This window comes from Chiloscyllium plagiosum, unplaced genomic scaffold (genome assembly GCF_037043375.1).
Source record: "Chiloscyllium plagiosum isolate Xiang-an unplaced genomic scaffold, Cpla_swu_hap1 HiC_scaffold_31, whole genome shotgun sequence".
In the NCBI taxonomy this organism is placed as follows: Eukaryota; Metazoa; Chordata; class Chondrichthyes; order Orectolobiformes; family Hemiscylliidae; genus Chiloscyllium; species Chiloscyllium plagiosum.
In genome coordinates this window covers 32,517,190-32,532,829 of record NW_028270169.1, presented here as the reverse complement: position 1 = coordinate 32,532,829, position 15,640 = coordinate 32,517,190, and the positions used below count along the sequence as shown (strand labels likewise).

Sequence of the window (15,640 nt, the reverse complement as noted above, 5' to 3'; positions counted from 1 at the left end):
AAAATGAAAAGGGAAGAGTCATCACCTTTCTACTCAAGAGCATTGGGTAAGTCAAATTCAGTGGTGAGACCAATATTGAAACAAAGTAATAAGGCAGTATTGTCACTTTATAAATTATTTTTGTGACTGCATTCAGAATAGACTTGGAACACTGCATGCTTCTGACCATCACATTGTAGAAGAGGATACTGCATTAAATAAACAGAAATACAGCAAAAATCATCATTCTAATACTGTCATAATTATAAACAAGAATTCTCTGTAAACACTGTGATAACTTGCATATCTATTAACTGGACTGTAATAGACAGCAATGACACTGGATAATACCAGTGCACTTTGTGACCTCTCAGGATGGAATCTTGGTGGTACCTTACTGATACTTTTACCTGCAGAATGAGGGGAGGGTATGTGAATCAGTAGTCCCTCAACGTGCACACTTTGATTGCTAGCCCTTTGTTGGACTCATACAAAGTGATGTTACTGGTAGCAATGTTTAGGGAGAGGTAACTTCTTTGAGGCCTTCATAATTTTTTAGATATGCAAGTTATCACAGTGTGTTTAGATAGTTCTTGTTTATAAGTTATGAGAATAGCAGAGTGATGATTTTGCTGTATTTCTGTTTCCACTTGTCTGTGGTACCATACTACAGCTTGCAGTAATCATCAGTACTCAATGGCTTAAAGGCATATTATTGTTTATCTGTCACATAGTTCTAAGGCCAGTCATTCATCCACTGTCCAGTCCCAGCAACAAGTTCTGTGTCACCAGCTTGGACCCTGACACCTTACCGACTGTGGCTACACTCCTCATGGATGTCATGTTTTATTCTAATGGGTAAGTTAGGAAGATCACAAAAGTACTTATTTCAAATTTACAGTTGGTTCAGCAGCAATGGAGACACAGTCAAATCACAAGTCCTTGTGAAGAATATGGAGGGTAAAATCGAATTAAATGTTGAAAGGTTTCTATTCATAAACATGGTCTCTATCACAGAGTCTGTCCCTGTTGCACAGAGGGGAAGGGGATAAAGGAGGAGAGTGTTAGTTGTTAGGGACTCAATAGTTAGAGCGTCAGATAGAAGGTTTGTTGGGAACAAAAGAGACTCGGTGTGTTGCCTCCCAGGTGCCAGGATCCATGATGTCTCGGATTGTGTGTTTGGGCTCCTGAAGGGAGAGGGTGACCAGCCCCAAGTCATGGTCCACATAGGTACCACGACATAGGTAGAAAGAAGGATGTAAGGCAGGGTTTCAGGGAACTAGGGTGAAAGCTAAGAGCTAGATCAAGCAGAGTTGTTAATTTGGTTTGTTACCCGTGCCAAGTGATAGCAAAGAACAGGGAGAGATATCAGCTGAACACGTGGCTGCGGGGATGATGCAGGAGGGAGGGTTTCAGGTTTATGGATAATTGGGGCTCATTCTGTGGAAGATGGGACCTCTACAACCCAGGACGGTCTTCACTTGAACCAGAGAGGTACTAATATCCTGGGTGGGAAATTTGCTAGTGCTGTTCAGGTGGGTTTAAACTAGCTCAGCAAGGGGATGGGAACTTGTGTTGGAGTTCCAGTGCACAGGAGGACGAGAGTCGGGAGGACATGGACAGGAATTGATGGTCACAGGAATGTGCTGGCAGACAGCAAACTGGTTTGAAGTGTGTCTACTTCAACGCCAGGAGTACCTAGAGTAAGGTAGGTGAGCTTGCAGCATGGATAGGTACCTGGGACTTCGATGTTGTGGCCATTTCTGAGACATGGATAGAGCAGGGTCAGGAATGGATGTTGCAGGTTCCAGAGTTTAGATCTTTCAATAAGATCAGGAAAGGTGGTAAAAATGTGGGAGGTGTGGCATTGTTAGTCAAGGATAGTATAATGGTGGCTGAAAGAACTTTTGATGAGAACTCGTCTACTGACGTAGTGTGGGCTGAGGTTAGAAACAGGAGAGGAGAGGTCACACTGCTGGGGTTTTTTATAGGCCTCTGCAAAGTTCCAGGGATGTGGAGGAGAGGATTGGCAAATCAATTCTGGGCAGGAGTGAAATGAACAGGGTGGTCATTATGGGAGACTTTAACTTCCCCAACATTGACTGGTAATGCTATAATTCCAGTACGTTGGATGGAAAAGGTTTTGTCCAATGTATGCAGAAGGAGTTTCCTGACACAGTATGTCAAAGAGCCGACAAGAGGGGAGGCCACACTGGATCTGGTACTTGGTAATGAACCAGGCCAGGTGTTTGATTTAGTGGTAGGTAAGCACTTTGGAGAGAGTGACCATAATTTGGTTATGTTTAATTTAGCGATGGAAAGGGATAGGAACATGCCACAGGGCAAGAGTTATAGATAGGGGAAGGACAATTATAATGCAATTAGGCAAGACTTAGGATGCATAGAATGGAGCAGCAAAATGCAGGGGATAGGTACAATAAAAATGTGGAGCTGGTTTAAGGAACAGATATTGTGTGTCCTTGATAGGTATGTCCTTGACAGGTAGGGAAGAAGTGATAAGGTAAGGGAACCTAACTACAGAAATTGTATTGTTAAGCGGAAGAAGGAAGCTTATGTGAAGTTGAGACGAGATGGTTCAGATGAGGCGATGGAGAGATATAGAGTAACTAGGAAGGATTTAAAGAGAGAGTTAAAAAGAGCAAGGAGAGGACATGAGCAGTCTTTAGCAGAAAAAATAAAGGATAACCTTAAAGCTTTCTATAGACATGTGAGGAAATAAAGGATGACCAGGTAGGAATGGGGCCTGTCAAAGGCAGAAGTAGCAAGTTGTGTGTGGACCGTGTGGCGATCGGAGAGGTGCTAAACAAATATTTCTCATCTGTTTTCATTTGGGAAAAGGAGAATATTGTAGAGAAGACTTGAAAGGCTGTTAGACTTGAAAGGATTGAGGTTAGTAAGAAGGAGGTGTTATCAATTCTAGAAGATGTGAAAGTAGATAAGTCCCCTGGGCCAGATGGGATATATCCGAGAATTCTCTGGGAAGCTCGGGAGGAGATGGCGGAGCCTTTGGCCTTGATCTTTGAGTCGTCATTGTCTACAGGTTTAGTACGAGTGGACTGGAGGATTGCAAATGTGCCCTTGTTCATGAAGGGCAGTAGAGATGACCCAAATAATTATAGACCAGTGAGCCTTACATCTGTTGTCGGAAACGTTTTGGAAAGGATTATAAGAAATAGGATTTACAGTCATCTAGCAAGCAACAATTTGATTGGAAATAGTCAACATGGATTTGTCAAGGGCGGGTCGTGTCTCACAAATCTCATTGAGCTTTTTGAGAAGGCGACCAAGCATGTAGATGAGGGTAGGGCAGTTGACGTGGTAAAGCCTTTGATATTGTTCCACGTGGTAGACTATTGGAGAAGATGCGGAGGCATGGGATTGAAGGTGATATAGCAGTTTGGATTAGAAACTAACTTTCTGTAAGAAAGCAGCAAGTGGTGGTTGATGGAAAATATTCAGCCTGGAGTCCAATTACTAGTAGTGTGCCACAAACATCTGTTTTGGGACCATTGGTGTTTGTCATTTTTATAAACGACTTAGATGCAGGCATAGGTGGATGGGTTAGTAAATTTGCAGATGACACTAAAGTCAGGAGAGTCGTGGACAGTGTGGAAGAATGTTGCAAGCTGCAGGGAGACTTGGATAAACTGCAGAATTGGGCTGAAAAGTGGCAAATGGAGTTCCATCCAGATATATGTGAGGTGATACACTTTGGGAAGAATAACAGGAAGGCAGAATACTGGGTCAATGGAACGATTCTTGGTAGTGTGGATGTCAGAGGGATCTTGGTGTCCATTTACATAGATCCCTGATAGTTGCCACCCAAGTTGATAGTGCTGTTAAGAAGGCATTCGGTGTGTTAAGTTTTATTGGGAGAGGGATTGAGTTCTGGAGCCTTGATGTCATGCTGCAGCTGTACAAAATGCTAGTGTGGCCGCACTTGGAGTATTGTGTGCAGTTCTGGTCGCCCCATTACAGGAAGGATGTGGAAGCATTGGAAAAGGTGCAGAGGAGATTTACCAGGGTGTTGCCTAGTCTGAAGCGAAGGTCTTATGAGGAAAGGCTGACGGACTTGGATCTGTTCTCATTGGAGAAAAGAAGGCTAAGTGGGGATTTAATAGAGACTTATAAGATGATAGAGGATTAGATAGGGTGGACAGTGAGAGTCTGTTCCAAGGATGATGAAGTCTGCTTGTACGAGGAGGCATAGCTGCAAATTGAGGGGTGATAGATTTAAGTCAAATGTCAGAGGCAGGCTTTTTACTCAGAGAGTGGTACAAGCATGGAATACCCTGCTTGCCAATTTAGTGACCTCAGCCATATTAGGAGCATTTAAACAGCCCTTGGATAAGCATATGGGTGATGATGGGATATTGTAGGCTTAGATTAGTTCACAGGTCGGTGCAACATCAAGGGCCGGAGCGCCTGTTCTGCGCTGTATTGTTCTTTGTTCTATGTACATTGTACATAACCATATAGCAAATACTTTTCTGCAAACTACATATGAAAGTTGTTTCTTAATGTGAATTCTTAATAAATGAAAATGCTTGATTATGGAAAGATGTATTATCATTGACGCATGTTAAAGCCCATTGAAAGGGCACAGATTGTTGATGCAGTTTAATCTCATTATACATTCATTGTGTTTCTAGCATGAAAGATTCCGCAATGGGCAATGATGAAAATGGTCACATTCGTTTCTTCTCCTTCTCTCTCATTGAGGGCTACATCTCCTTAGTGATGGATGTGCAGACACAACAAAGGTATAAGACGGTCTTTGTTAAGCTGCTGGAGATATAAATTGTTGCTCTTCACCATGGGCACATGCTAAATCTCAACTGGTATGGGCTCAGCTAAAGCTTTTCTAGGGCAAAGGGAAGACCTATTTGGAAGTGCCCGAATTCCCCACAATGCACTCCATAATGTGGGAGGGGCAGATGCTATTTCTCCCCTGCACCATCCCCCTCCCCTGGGGGCGGCAAGGTGGCTCAGTGGTTAGCACTGCTGCCTCACAGCACCAGAGTCTCAGTTTCGATTCCAGCCTCGGGTGACTGTCTGTGTGGAGTTTGCACATTCTCCCTGTGTCTGGGTGGGTTTCCCACAGTCCAAAGATGTGCAGGTCAGGTGAATTGGCCATGCTAAATTGCCTGTTGTGTTAGGGGCATTAGTCAGAGGGAAATGGGTCTGGGTGGGTTACTCTTCGGAGGCTCGCTGTGGACTGGTTGGGCCGAAGGGCCTGTTTCCACACTGTAGGGAATCTAATCCAATCTAAAAAAAAACAGAATTTAAATCTCTGCTAAGGAGACAACCCCCCTTGGAGGTTGAGCACACATTTTGGAGTTTGCAGAATCCTGGCAGAATGGAGTCCAGTCCATATTGCAGAACCTAGCTGTAAATGCAACTTATGCCCTTCCTAGCCTCAGGTATTTTAGGAGCTGATTTTCACTTGCAAAATCCAGAATGTAAACTCAAGCCCTAAAGGGGGATATTGTTTGTTTCGAGAAAAGGTACCTGCAGGATTGATTTCAACCACTGTGTGAAATCAGTTGAGTGCATTTCTTGGCAAATTGGCAGTTTGGTAAAGCACCACCTCAAGCTTTTGACTGCCATTGGCACTAAGAGCTTTCATGTTCTCAATGCCATGGAAGCTGTAGCCATGCTTCAGTCAACAACAATGTGAGGGACACACTCAGCCGAGGACCGAAAACTTTTTTTTTAAAAGTACGTTGTACAATGATATCAGAATCGAGGGATATAACTGCAAAATCCATTTATGTTTTTAATTTGAATTAATTTTATTTAAGAGCAGAATCATAGACTTAATAATCAGATTCTGCGAATTAAAGTTGATTTATTCCTCTGTATCATACTAGGTTTCCAAACAATCTATTGTTTACGAGTGCATCTGGGGAACTCTGGAAGATGGTTCGGATAGGTGGGCAGCCTCTAGGATTTGGTATGTGACAAATTTAGACTTGCCTCACAAATCTCTTAACATTACTGTAGCTTTGTCTTAATGGTGGCGGTCAGTAAAGTCGATCAAGTTACAGTGACTAACACGTTGTATATTTGCTATACACCACACCCCATTTTACATTCCATTAAAGCAAATGAGAATGGAGAAGTCAGGCAGTATGTATAACGTGCAACTGACCTGCATTTTGTCAACTACCAAGGTTGAAAGTTCCACTTGTGCTAGTTCCTGATTTGCATTAGGTCTTCCCTGAAGTGGAAGTGTGAAGGCTTCCTTTGTTCTTAATGCTTTCTACTTCCACTTTTTCCAACAACGATATAAAATCTGTCCATCTCCCAGACTGTTTGGAGAGAGGACAAAGTGCCCACAGGCATTTGCAATACGCCCAATAATGGATGGAAGCTGCACTGAGATCAGACTCACTTTGTATTGAGATAGTGTATACCTGACTCACTTAACCTGAAGGAGCGGTCCATCATTGAGTCTGGATCTAGTCGGATCAATTCCTCACCCATGCCAACAGCACAGATTTAGGAAGAAGTTTGAAAGCACTATTGAAAGAGATGTCGTTTTTCCATTTTTACGACAATGCAGTGAGTCCAGCAAGATAAACATGAGAAAATGAGAAACGAGATATAAACACTTAAAAGACAATTGGTGAACCACTCTGCACTTTTTTAAAATTTAAGTGTATCTGCCTTTATTTCTTCTTATTGGAATGCACACAAGTGGAATAAGATCCAATTTTTCTTTCTTTTGCATTCTGCCCCTATGGATTTCATGCGTAACTCCCAGCACTGATGCTGCCGCACTCACCATTGGGTTGCAGACAAAGCAGACTGTAGAGTTAAGCAAGATGAGCTGGGCAACAGCTGATAGTAATGGGAGCTGGAAAATTGGTGCATTGTTAAAGGAAAATGTTTAAGGGAGCCAGGGGAATCCTGATCCATGTTTGTAATTCTAAACAGTCAAGCTCTGAATCTGTAATAGTTCCAACTAATGTACCGATCTTGAGTTACACAAAAGAAGTGGCAATATCAATTTGTACTTTAAAAGAGCTGCCTGGCTAGGTTAGCGAAGAGTGTACCATTTATTCATTCTCTGATGTAAAGTGTATCCTGCTTCAGGCATTGTCATTTCTCAATCTGAGCAGAGTGAGGTTTTAGTTTTATATATGGAGCAAATATGTAGAAGCTTATAACAGTTGAGTGACAGTTCCTGTTGAAGAATATGTAATTCAATAGCATCACACAATTCCTGCTTCACAGTTTTGCTGAGCTCATACAAACTGTATGAACACTGACCAATTTTTAAGGACTCTACTCTTCGATAGTGATCTCTTACGCAAATTGAAATTACTTTGGTGCAGATAGTTGGGCTAAAAGTTATCAAGTCATTCACTAGCACCCTGTGCTCTGAACAATAGTGTTATAGTTTTTAATCCCTGTTGTTCAAGACGGTGTCTCCTTTCATGGGAGGAGTTTCCAGTTTTCTCAGATAATTGAAAATTTGATTGGAACTTTTTTGTCTTTTTGCCTGTGATAGAATGAATACTAAATTTGGAACTGGAGGCAGCATTTCGCATATAGAACATTGATGCTTTTCTGCAGCCTTAATCAGGATAGACCTTTTCCTTTGTGTCGTTTATCCTCTTCCATTTACCAAGAATGAGGTGTGTAGTCTCCTCAGTAGACTTTCAGTGTCCACACCCTTTCACACACACAGATAGCTAATCTTCAATAAACAGGCCACCATCTTTCCCACCACCCTACCCTCACACTCCATACACCAAAAAAAATCCTTTTAAAAATACGCTCAAGTCTACACATTTTGGAGAGTGTCACAGGCTTTCCTATGAAGGTTGGCACCTTACGTTTACTTTCAGAAATATGTGGAATTATAGCTGGCTGCATCTTCCTCATCTTCCCCCATTCCCAGACCCCATGAATATCACTGATAATAGGAGGAAAATCGAAAAGGTAGCGAAGATCCCATGGATTCGGCTGCCAGAGATAGTTGTGGAGGCGAGTAAATTTTGTCATTTAAGAAACATTTGGACAGAATAGGTATGGAGGGATATGGATCAAACGCAGGCAAATGGGGCTAGATTAATTGTGAAAACTGGGCGGCATGGATGAATTGGGCCGAAGCACCTGTTTCCAAGCTATAAGCCTCTATGACTCTGAGATTTTAAATATTTTTAACTTGAATACATTTGGACATTGTAGAACATTTTCAGAGGAGTGTTGCCCAATTATGGAAATAATGCAATATGATAGTTGCATTTTTAAGATGTCGCATCCATTTTTATTTTAGGTAATTTTACTTGCAAAGCATCAGGCATTAATTACTGATTATGTACTTGTATAATGTATGCATTTCAACAGGGATGTCATTAAGGTGATTCATACTGCTGATCTTATGATTTTTGAACCGGGTGAAGTAGAACGAGTAGATTCAATCATATTTATGCCTGTCATCTTACTGAACAAGAATGAGTCATTGATGACTATGCACTGCTGATGTTCTGTGTAAAGTGATTTGCCCAGAGTAAATCTGCATGTGGACCTCTGCTATTGTTTATACCATGAGGGGAGCCATCCTTAAAATCTTCCACAGCACCTGAAAACGGAACACTTTTCATGCTAAGGGAAAGAGAACAGATCTTTGGTGGCCAGTGAAATCACCATTCTCAACTGTGAAAATAAAGCAATGGACTCCTCTTAAATATATCATTTGCCAATTGCCATATTATTCATGAAACTGTGTGAAATGGATTATTGGATTAGTCCTTAATCTCTCATTTATTAAGAAATGACTTAACCAAGCTCTTAAAATCACTTTCCTTTCAGGGGGCCAAGAAGGTTTTTTTTTAAATGAAAAATAAATTTAAAGCTGTACTGCTAATGTTTGTGTTTTTAAATCTTTTGCTGATTTGCAGATACTTGGCTTGTATTGTTTTGTACATCAGTATCCATAAGTTAAGTTAGTCAAAAATGGCTCAGATTTACAAATGTTTTATTGTAAATCAATAAGATTGTGCAAATTTCCGTTTTAAACTTTCCCTTCTGGATTCTTTCCCTGTCCAGAAAGGGGAATAACAGAGGTCCTTTTGGTTTTATTTTGAACACCCACCACCATTTTGGAGTCATTGAATTGCAGTCATTAAATGTGACAATAACAAAAATCATGAAAGGGTAAGAAAACTGGAAGAGAAGTGGAAGCTGAATCCAAGTGGAGTAGTGGAGCAAATAACACATCCCATTTGCTGCTGTGCCCAAGTCCCTCTGGAAGCTTTGAGGGTACAGGTGGACACTGCATGATCTGTCTCCAATGACATAGCCTCAGACGAGGGTCGGGAATTACAGTCACTTCTCTCACACACTGCCAGGGCAGACCCACAAGCAGGCCCTCTGATCTGTTCACTCCTCACTGGGTACCCAAAGGTCAGGCTGAAGGGCAACCAAAATAACAATGAAAGGTTTTTTTAACAAAGTAAAGATGGGGTGCAGCATCCCACAGTCAATGTAAATGTGGTCTTTGGACAGCACAGCTCTGCAGAACAACCACTTGATCTGGGAATTCATGAACCACTGCCCTTAGTCTACAATTGTACTGGACTGCTAAGAATTCAGGTTCGAGCTATCACCAGTTTACCCAGTTTGCAATTAAAACAAATAACAATTTAGAAGCACAGTCAGAGCTCAGCTCTCAGATATTTTTTAATCAACCTGTTCAGACATGCTATGACACACATCTGGAGCAGGTGGGACTTGAACCCAGACCGCTTGACCTAGAGGTAGGGACACCGCATGAGCCCTCAAAAACTCAAATATTCTCTAATCAACTAGTTCAAAGATATTATTCTACAACACTGGAGTAGGTGAGACTTTAACCTGAGCCTCCTGGCTCAGAGGTAGAAACATTACAACTGGACCAGGAGGGCCCTCATAGGGTCGCTTTCTCCACGTTACAGGGAGACAACTGGTTTAACCTGATGGTCATCTCACCTCAGGATGAGGGGGAAGGATGAGAAGGGGAGTCCTACATGGTAACCTCAGCTGGTGTGGGAATTGAACCCACACTGTATCACCGTGCATTACAAACCAACCATCCAGCCAACTGAGCTAACCATTTGTGGATAAAACCTAGACACAGTTCTTATTCAGTAACACAAATTATCATAACATAGTGCAGACGTTCAGTGTTACAAGGTTTAAGTTTGCCATTGCAACTGACTTGAGGGAGTGTTAATCTGTCTCAGACGGTGGTCTGAATACAAAACACATTTTTTAACCAATCTGTTCAGGTACGTCTGGAGTAGGTGGAACGTGATCTCAGGTCCTCTGGCCTAGAGGTAGAGACACTACCACAGGAACCCTTAAAACTGAGCTTTTTTTATCTTTTTTATATCTCGAAGGGATCTTGATCAGATAGGCCAGTGGGCTGTGTAATGGCAGATGGAGTTTAATTTAGATAAATGCGAGGTGCTGCATTTTGGGAAAGCAAATCGTAGCAGGACTTATACACTTAATGGTAAGGTCCTAGGAAGTGTTGCTGAACAAAGAAACCTTGGAGTGCAGGGTCATAGCTCCTTGAAAGTGGAGTCGCAGGTAGATAGGATAGTGAAGAAGGTGTTTGGTATGCTTTCTTTTATTGGTCAGAGTATTGAGTACAGGAGTTGGGAGGTCATGTTGCGGTTGTACAGGACATTGGTTAGACCACTTTTGGAATATTGCGTGCAATTCTGGTCTCCTTCCTATTGGAAGGATGTTGTGAAACTTGAATGGGTTCAGAAAAGACTAACAAGGATGTTGCCAGGGTTGGAGGATTTTAGCTAAAGGGAGAGGCTGAATAGGCTGGAGCTGTTTTCCCTGGAGTGTCAAAGGCTGAGGGATGACCTTATAGAGGTTTATAAAATCATGAAGGGCATGGATAAGATAAATAAACAAAGTCTTTTCCCTGGGGAGGGGGAGTCCAGAACTAAAGGGCATAGGTTTAGGGTGAGAGGGGAAAGATACAAAAGAGACCTAAGGGGCAACGTTTTCATGCAGAGGGTGGTACGTATATGCAATGAGCTGCTAGAGGTTGTGGTGGAGGCTAGTACAATTATAACATTTAAGAGGCATTTGGATGTGTATATGAATAGGAAGGGTTTGGAGGGATATGGGCCGGGTGCTGGCAGGTGGGACGAGATTGGGTTGGGGTATTCAGTTGGCATGGACAGGTTGGACCGAAGGGTCTATTTCCATGCTGTACATCTCTATGACTCTATGAAGGCAGGTGGAGGCTGATTGTCAGTTTGGGAATAAATACAGGGATGAGAGTCCCACTTTTCAGAGTTAGAAATGGGCGTCCCTTGAAGGCTCAAACAGAGCATCTCCAGAGTCAGTTGAGAGCAATTGATGCCCATTGACCTTTTCCATTTAAGATCTGAGTTCATCCATTTTGATTTAGCTTCTTCCCACTGTCCTATTTCTCTCTCACCTTTGATGGTTTTCATTGCTCTTAACAGGTTTTACATTGTAAACAGTTCATTTGGAGAAATGGGTGATTTACTGGTGGTGGTTAAGAGATTAAAAAGAACCACTGTAGTTTGGTGATGAAAAAAAAAGTTCAGTTGTGTATAATGTTATGTACTAGGCCAGACCCCTCAAAACATTCTTAAGCAGACAGCCCTAGACCTAACTTTGCAATTTGTTTTGGTAAGTGTACAGTGAAAATTACCCAGAGTATTATAGCTCGGTTGACTATTAGTTTTAAAACAGGCAAAAAGTTTATTCACAAAATGACACAATGAAACACAAATCACAGAATAAAGAACCCCTACAGAACTCAACCTATCCAGCTAGACTTAATTATGCTGTCCCGAATATACACAATACTCTTGATAAGCAAACTCCCTTTAAAAACCAGTATAAATGGAACACATGCTTATAGGTTGAAGTTGAAAGGCCGAAAAGAGAGAGAGTTTTCACGCAGCTCCCTCTTGAACTTCCCAGTTCTGGAGTGAACTGAAAAAAAGCTCAGCTGAGCTAGTTAAAGAACCGACCCCTCCCCTCTCTTTATAAAGGTCACTTCTAAAACATGACCACTTTAGCCTGAAGTGTCATCTGTTTACATATAAACAAAAGGGCTCTCAAATTCATTTTCATCTCTGTATCAAACCGAACTGATCGCAGCCCAGCCTGGTTTATTGCCCCTCTGAAAAACAGCTTTCCATCCATTGGCTCAATCTATCCTTCCCACTGCCTCATGAACGTATCCAAAATAATCAAACACCCCTCCCACCCTGCTTATACTCTCTTCAACCGTTGTCTGTCGGGTAGAAGATATAAACATTTGTATACACGTTTGAACAAATTCAAGAACAGCTTCATCCTTGCTGTTAACAGACTTTTGAATGGATCTCTTTAATGTTAATGTTTTGAATGGATCTCTTTAATGTTAATGTTGATCTCTCTCTGCACGTCCTCAGCAGCTGTAACACTGTATCCTGCACTCTGTTCTGTTACCCTATGCACTTGTATAGTCCAATCTGCCTGGAGAACACATAAGACAACACTTTTCACTGTACCTCAGTACACGAGACGGTAATAAATCAAATCAAATCAACCAGTCATTAGGCTAAATCACAAGATTGTTAGATATTCAGAAGGAGGATTGGATCCAGGACTTTGATTAATCAGCTGGTGTTGCTGCTCCCCTTGCTGCGTCTGGGTGGATGTCAGCTGGACAGTGTTGAAGCTACTGGCACTTACAGTTAGTCTTACACAGAGAGTATACTTAACTCAGCCGTGAATGGAGGGACACCAAAATCAGACAAGGAACTGCTGATGCTGTAGATCTGAAACACCAAACCAGAAATTGCTGACAAAACTCAGCATGTCTGTGGAGAGAAAACAGACTTAAATTTTCAACTCCAGTGACTGTAAACTCTGTTTTCTCACCACAGACATGCTGAGTTTCACCAGCAATTTCTGTTTTGGTGTTTCAGATCCCCAGTATCGGTAGTTCCTTGTCTGATTTTGGTGTCCCTCCATTTGTGGCTGTGTTTATGGAATGGAGGAGAGTGAGTACTGCTGGCAAAACTCAGCATGTCTGTAGAGAGAAAGCAGAATTAATGTTTCAAGTCCAGTGACCATAAATTCTGTTTTCTCTCCACAGACATGCTGAGTTTCACCAGCAGTACTCACTCTCCTCCATTCCTTAAACACATAATTAGCAGGAATCGCTGGAGGAACCCGTCAGGCTTGTGGAGAGAAAGCAGAGGTTACGGTCACTAGACTCGAAACATCAACTCTGCTCCCTCTCCACAGGTCTGCTGGGTTTCTCCAGCAAGTTCTGTTTATTGTGTGTTTAAGGAATGGAAGAGACTGAGTATTGCACCTCAGAAAAGTCAACAGTTGCAGCAGAGATGGGGGAAAGCAGTGATAGCCAAGCAGAAAATAGAACAAAACATACAGTCTACTGTGCTGCCCTATTGAAACTGAGAGCTTTTGTTGTGTGAAAGAGTCTCAGAGGAAATCCTCAGAAAGGATGCTGTCTCTGTACAATTATTTTTGCTTGGCCCTAAAGGAAAAAGACAGCCAATAGTTACTTGAAGGAATTACCGCTAAGTGCTTTGTTTACTGTAGTGTGTTATTCAGTGCTAAGTGTTAAACTGCGTCTCTTCCACCAGATGAATGTGGAATCGTTGCCCAGATTGCAGAGCCCCTGGCTGCCGCTGATATCCCAGCATACTACATCAGTACATTTAAGTTTGATCACGCCTTGGTAAGTTTCAAAAAAGTCTGGTTACAAAAGAGCACACTGCAGTGTTATTTTCTGGACGAAAACTAGACCTGTCACTTTGCATCACTGTTGCTTATTATAACTATTTATTCTGCTTTAACCCAGCATGGATCTGGCAAAATTCTGAAGAGCTTGTTTGTTGAATGTGAACTGTGTGAAGCTGATGTTACTGACAAGGTTAATCTGCTGAACCATGGCCAGTTTGTTAGAGTAAAATGTTGTTTTTCTTTCTGTTTGCATGCCCACTCTCTGCTTCACTGCCCCTTAGTATCGAGAGTGATTTATCAGCAGATTGATTATTGCTAATTGTTTTAGTTTGGCAAAGCGTAAAGCTGAAGGAACTAAGCTTGCACAATTAATTTTTTGCTGTGTTTGCCTTTTTGCCTCCCTTTTAAGTGCAGAACTGTTGAACTGTGTCCCCTGCAGATAGTCTGAGGAATTGTTATTTTCTGACATTTATCTTTTCTGATCCATGGGACAGGTTTGCAAACAATATCCCTGCAAATTTTCCCCATTAAAGCTTTGTTTACTCTGTTGGCACTGCTCAGCAATGTGCTGTTTATTTTCCACTTGTGGAAGTAAGCTCAATATTTGTTTGAAGAATACTATGCCCTCACTCTTGGCCCTAGATTTCAACATTTTTGTCGATATTTCTGTAACAGTCTCTTTCTGCAGTAATATCAGATTTCAGAAGAAAACCTGTCCCAATGAATGAAGTCTCTGTGCTGTCAGTCTGACAACAGGATATTCGTACAAGTAACTTTACTATTTCTATGAGGAAGGATGAACAATCTCACCACATTCAGAATGTACATATCTTTTTTCCCACAATGTTCTCCCCTTCTGACAGCATGGACTTGTGCAGAGACCAGTTACTTGGAGCTGGCAGTCATTAACACCTCAATAGCTGCCTGTGCCTCATGCAGTTTAAACAAATGTAAGGGCACCACAATCAGGCCAGATCCTGCCTGTAATGACTCGCACCAGCAGAGGGCGGAATTTCAGGTAAACAACCGGGTATTGCCTGCAGAGTCAATTGGAGTCCTGTGTCCTCCTTTTTGGTGAGGGCCCACCAAGTTAAGTACCCATCGGTACTCAACTGGGCAACGTCGGGTCTTCCCCTGGATTCCGAGAGCAACTGGCCTCTGATTTCTTGGTAGCATTACTGGGCACGTGGTGGATGCTGCCAGTAATGTCCTGGCCCAAGATCCATGATCATGGACAGACCCAGCCCACAGGCTGGGTACCGCTGGGAGGGGTTTACAGGGTGGGAGTTGCTGGAGAATTGTGGAAATAGGCAGCAGTTAGCAGCAGTGTCGGTGGAGGGAGTAAGAGTAACTCACAGCAGACCCAACCGGAGCCCCATTTCTGAAGCCGGGTTTCTCGATCAGGCCTTTGAGCGGTTGCCCACTTAGTTGGTGGAAGGCTGGCTATGGACTTGACTGGGGCCACAACAGAAAGGCTGCCATTCTCCCCTATCTGATTGTTTGACTCCATCCTTCATTAAATTCATAGTTGGTGAAGGTGCGAAATTCCAGCCATGGAGACCTCACTGTGGCAGACTCTGTTATCAGGAGTAGGTAACCTGTTGGGCCTGCCCTCCCGCACCCTGGGGCATTAATTGGAGTGAGGAGCTTCCTATCACCACCCTGCCTGAGACCAGCTAATTCAACGCAGTGAAGAAGTGTGAAGTTGTTTCTCAAAGGTAGAGAAGTAGATCCAACTAGTCAACAGAATAAGGGCAGCACAGTTTATTGTGCAAATAGGGAATTTTTATTTAGTTTTGTGAATATTCTCCAAAGACCTCGTCCAGTTTGAGAATTAAACTAACCTGCAGATTTGAATTGTCATCAGTCAGAACTATTGTTCTGT

At 42.3% G+C, this 15,640-nt stretch overlaps 1 protein-coding gene across 2 annotated transcripts in view; it reads left to right on the top strand.

Annotated features, from left to right (window-relative positions):
- Nucleotides 1-15,640, top strand: part of LOC122564076 (cytosolic arginine sensor for mTORC1 subunit 2) — a 165,719-nt gene that overhangs the window by 134,010 nt on the left and 16,069 nt on the right. For both annotated transcript variants that reach the window (XR_015752352.1, XM_043718578.2), the window contains exons 5-8: nt 714-837; nt 4,653-4,763; nt 5,874-5,956; nt 13,656-13,750. Coding sequence is in view for 1 of the 2 variants with exons in the window: in XM_043718578.2 (XP_043574513.1) it covers nt 714-837; nt 4,653-4,763; nt 5,874-5,956; nt 13,656-13,750 (413 nt within the window). In the remaining variant the exon portion in view is untranslated. The remainder of the gene's footprint in view (nt 1-713; nt 838-4,652; nt 4,764-5,873; nt 5,957-13,655; nt 13,751-15,640) is intronic.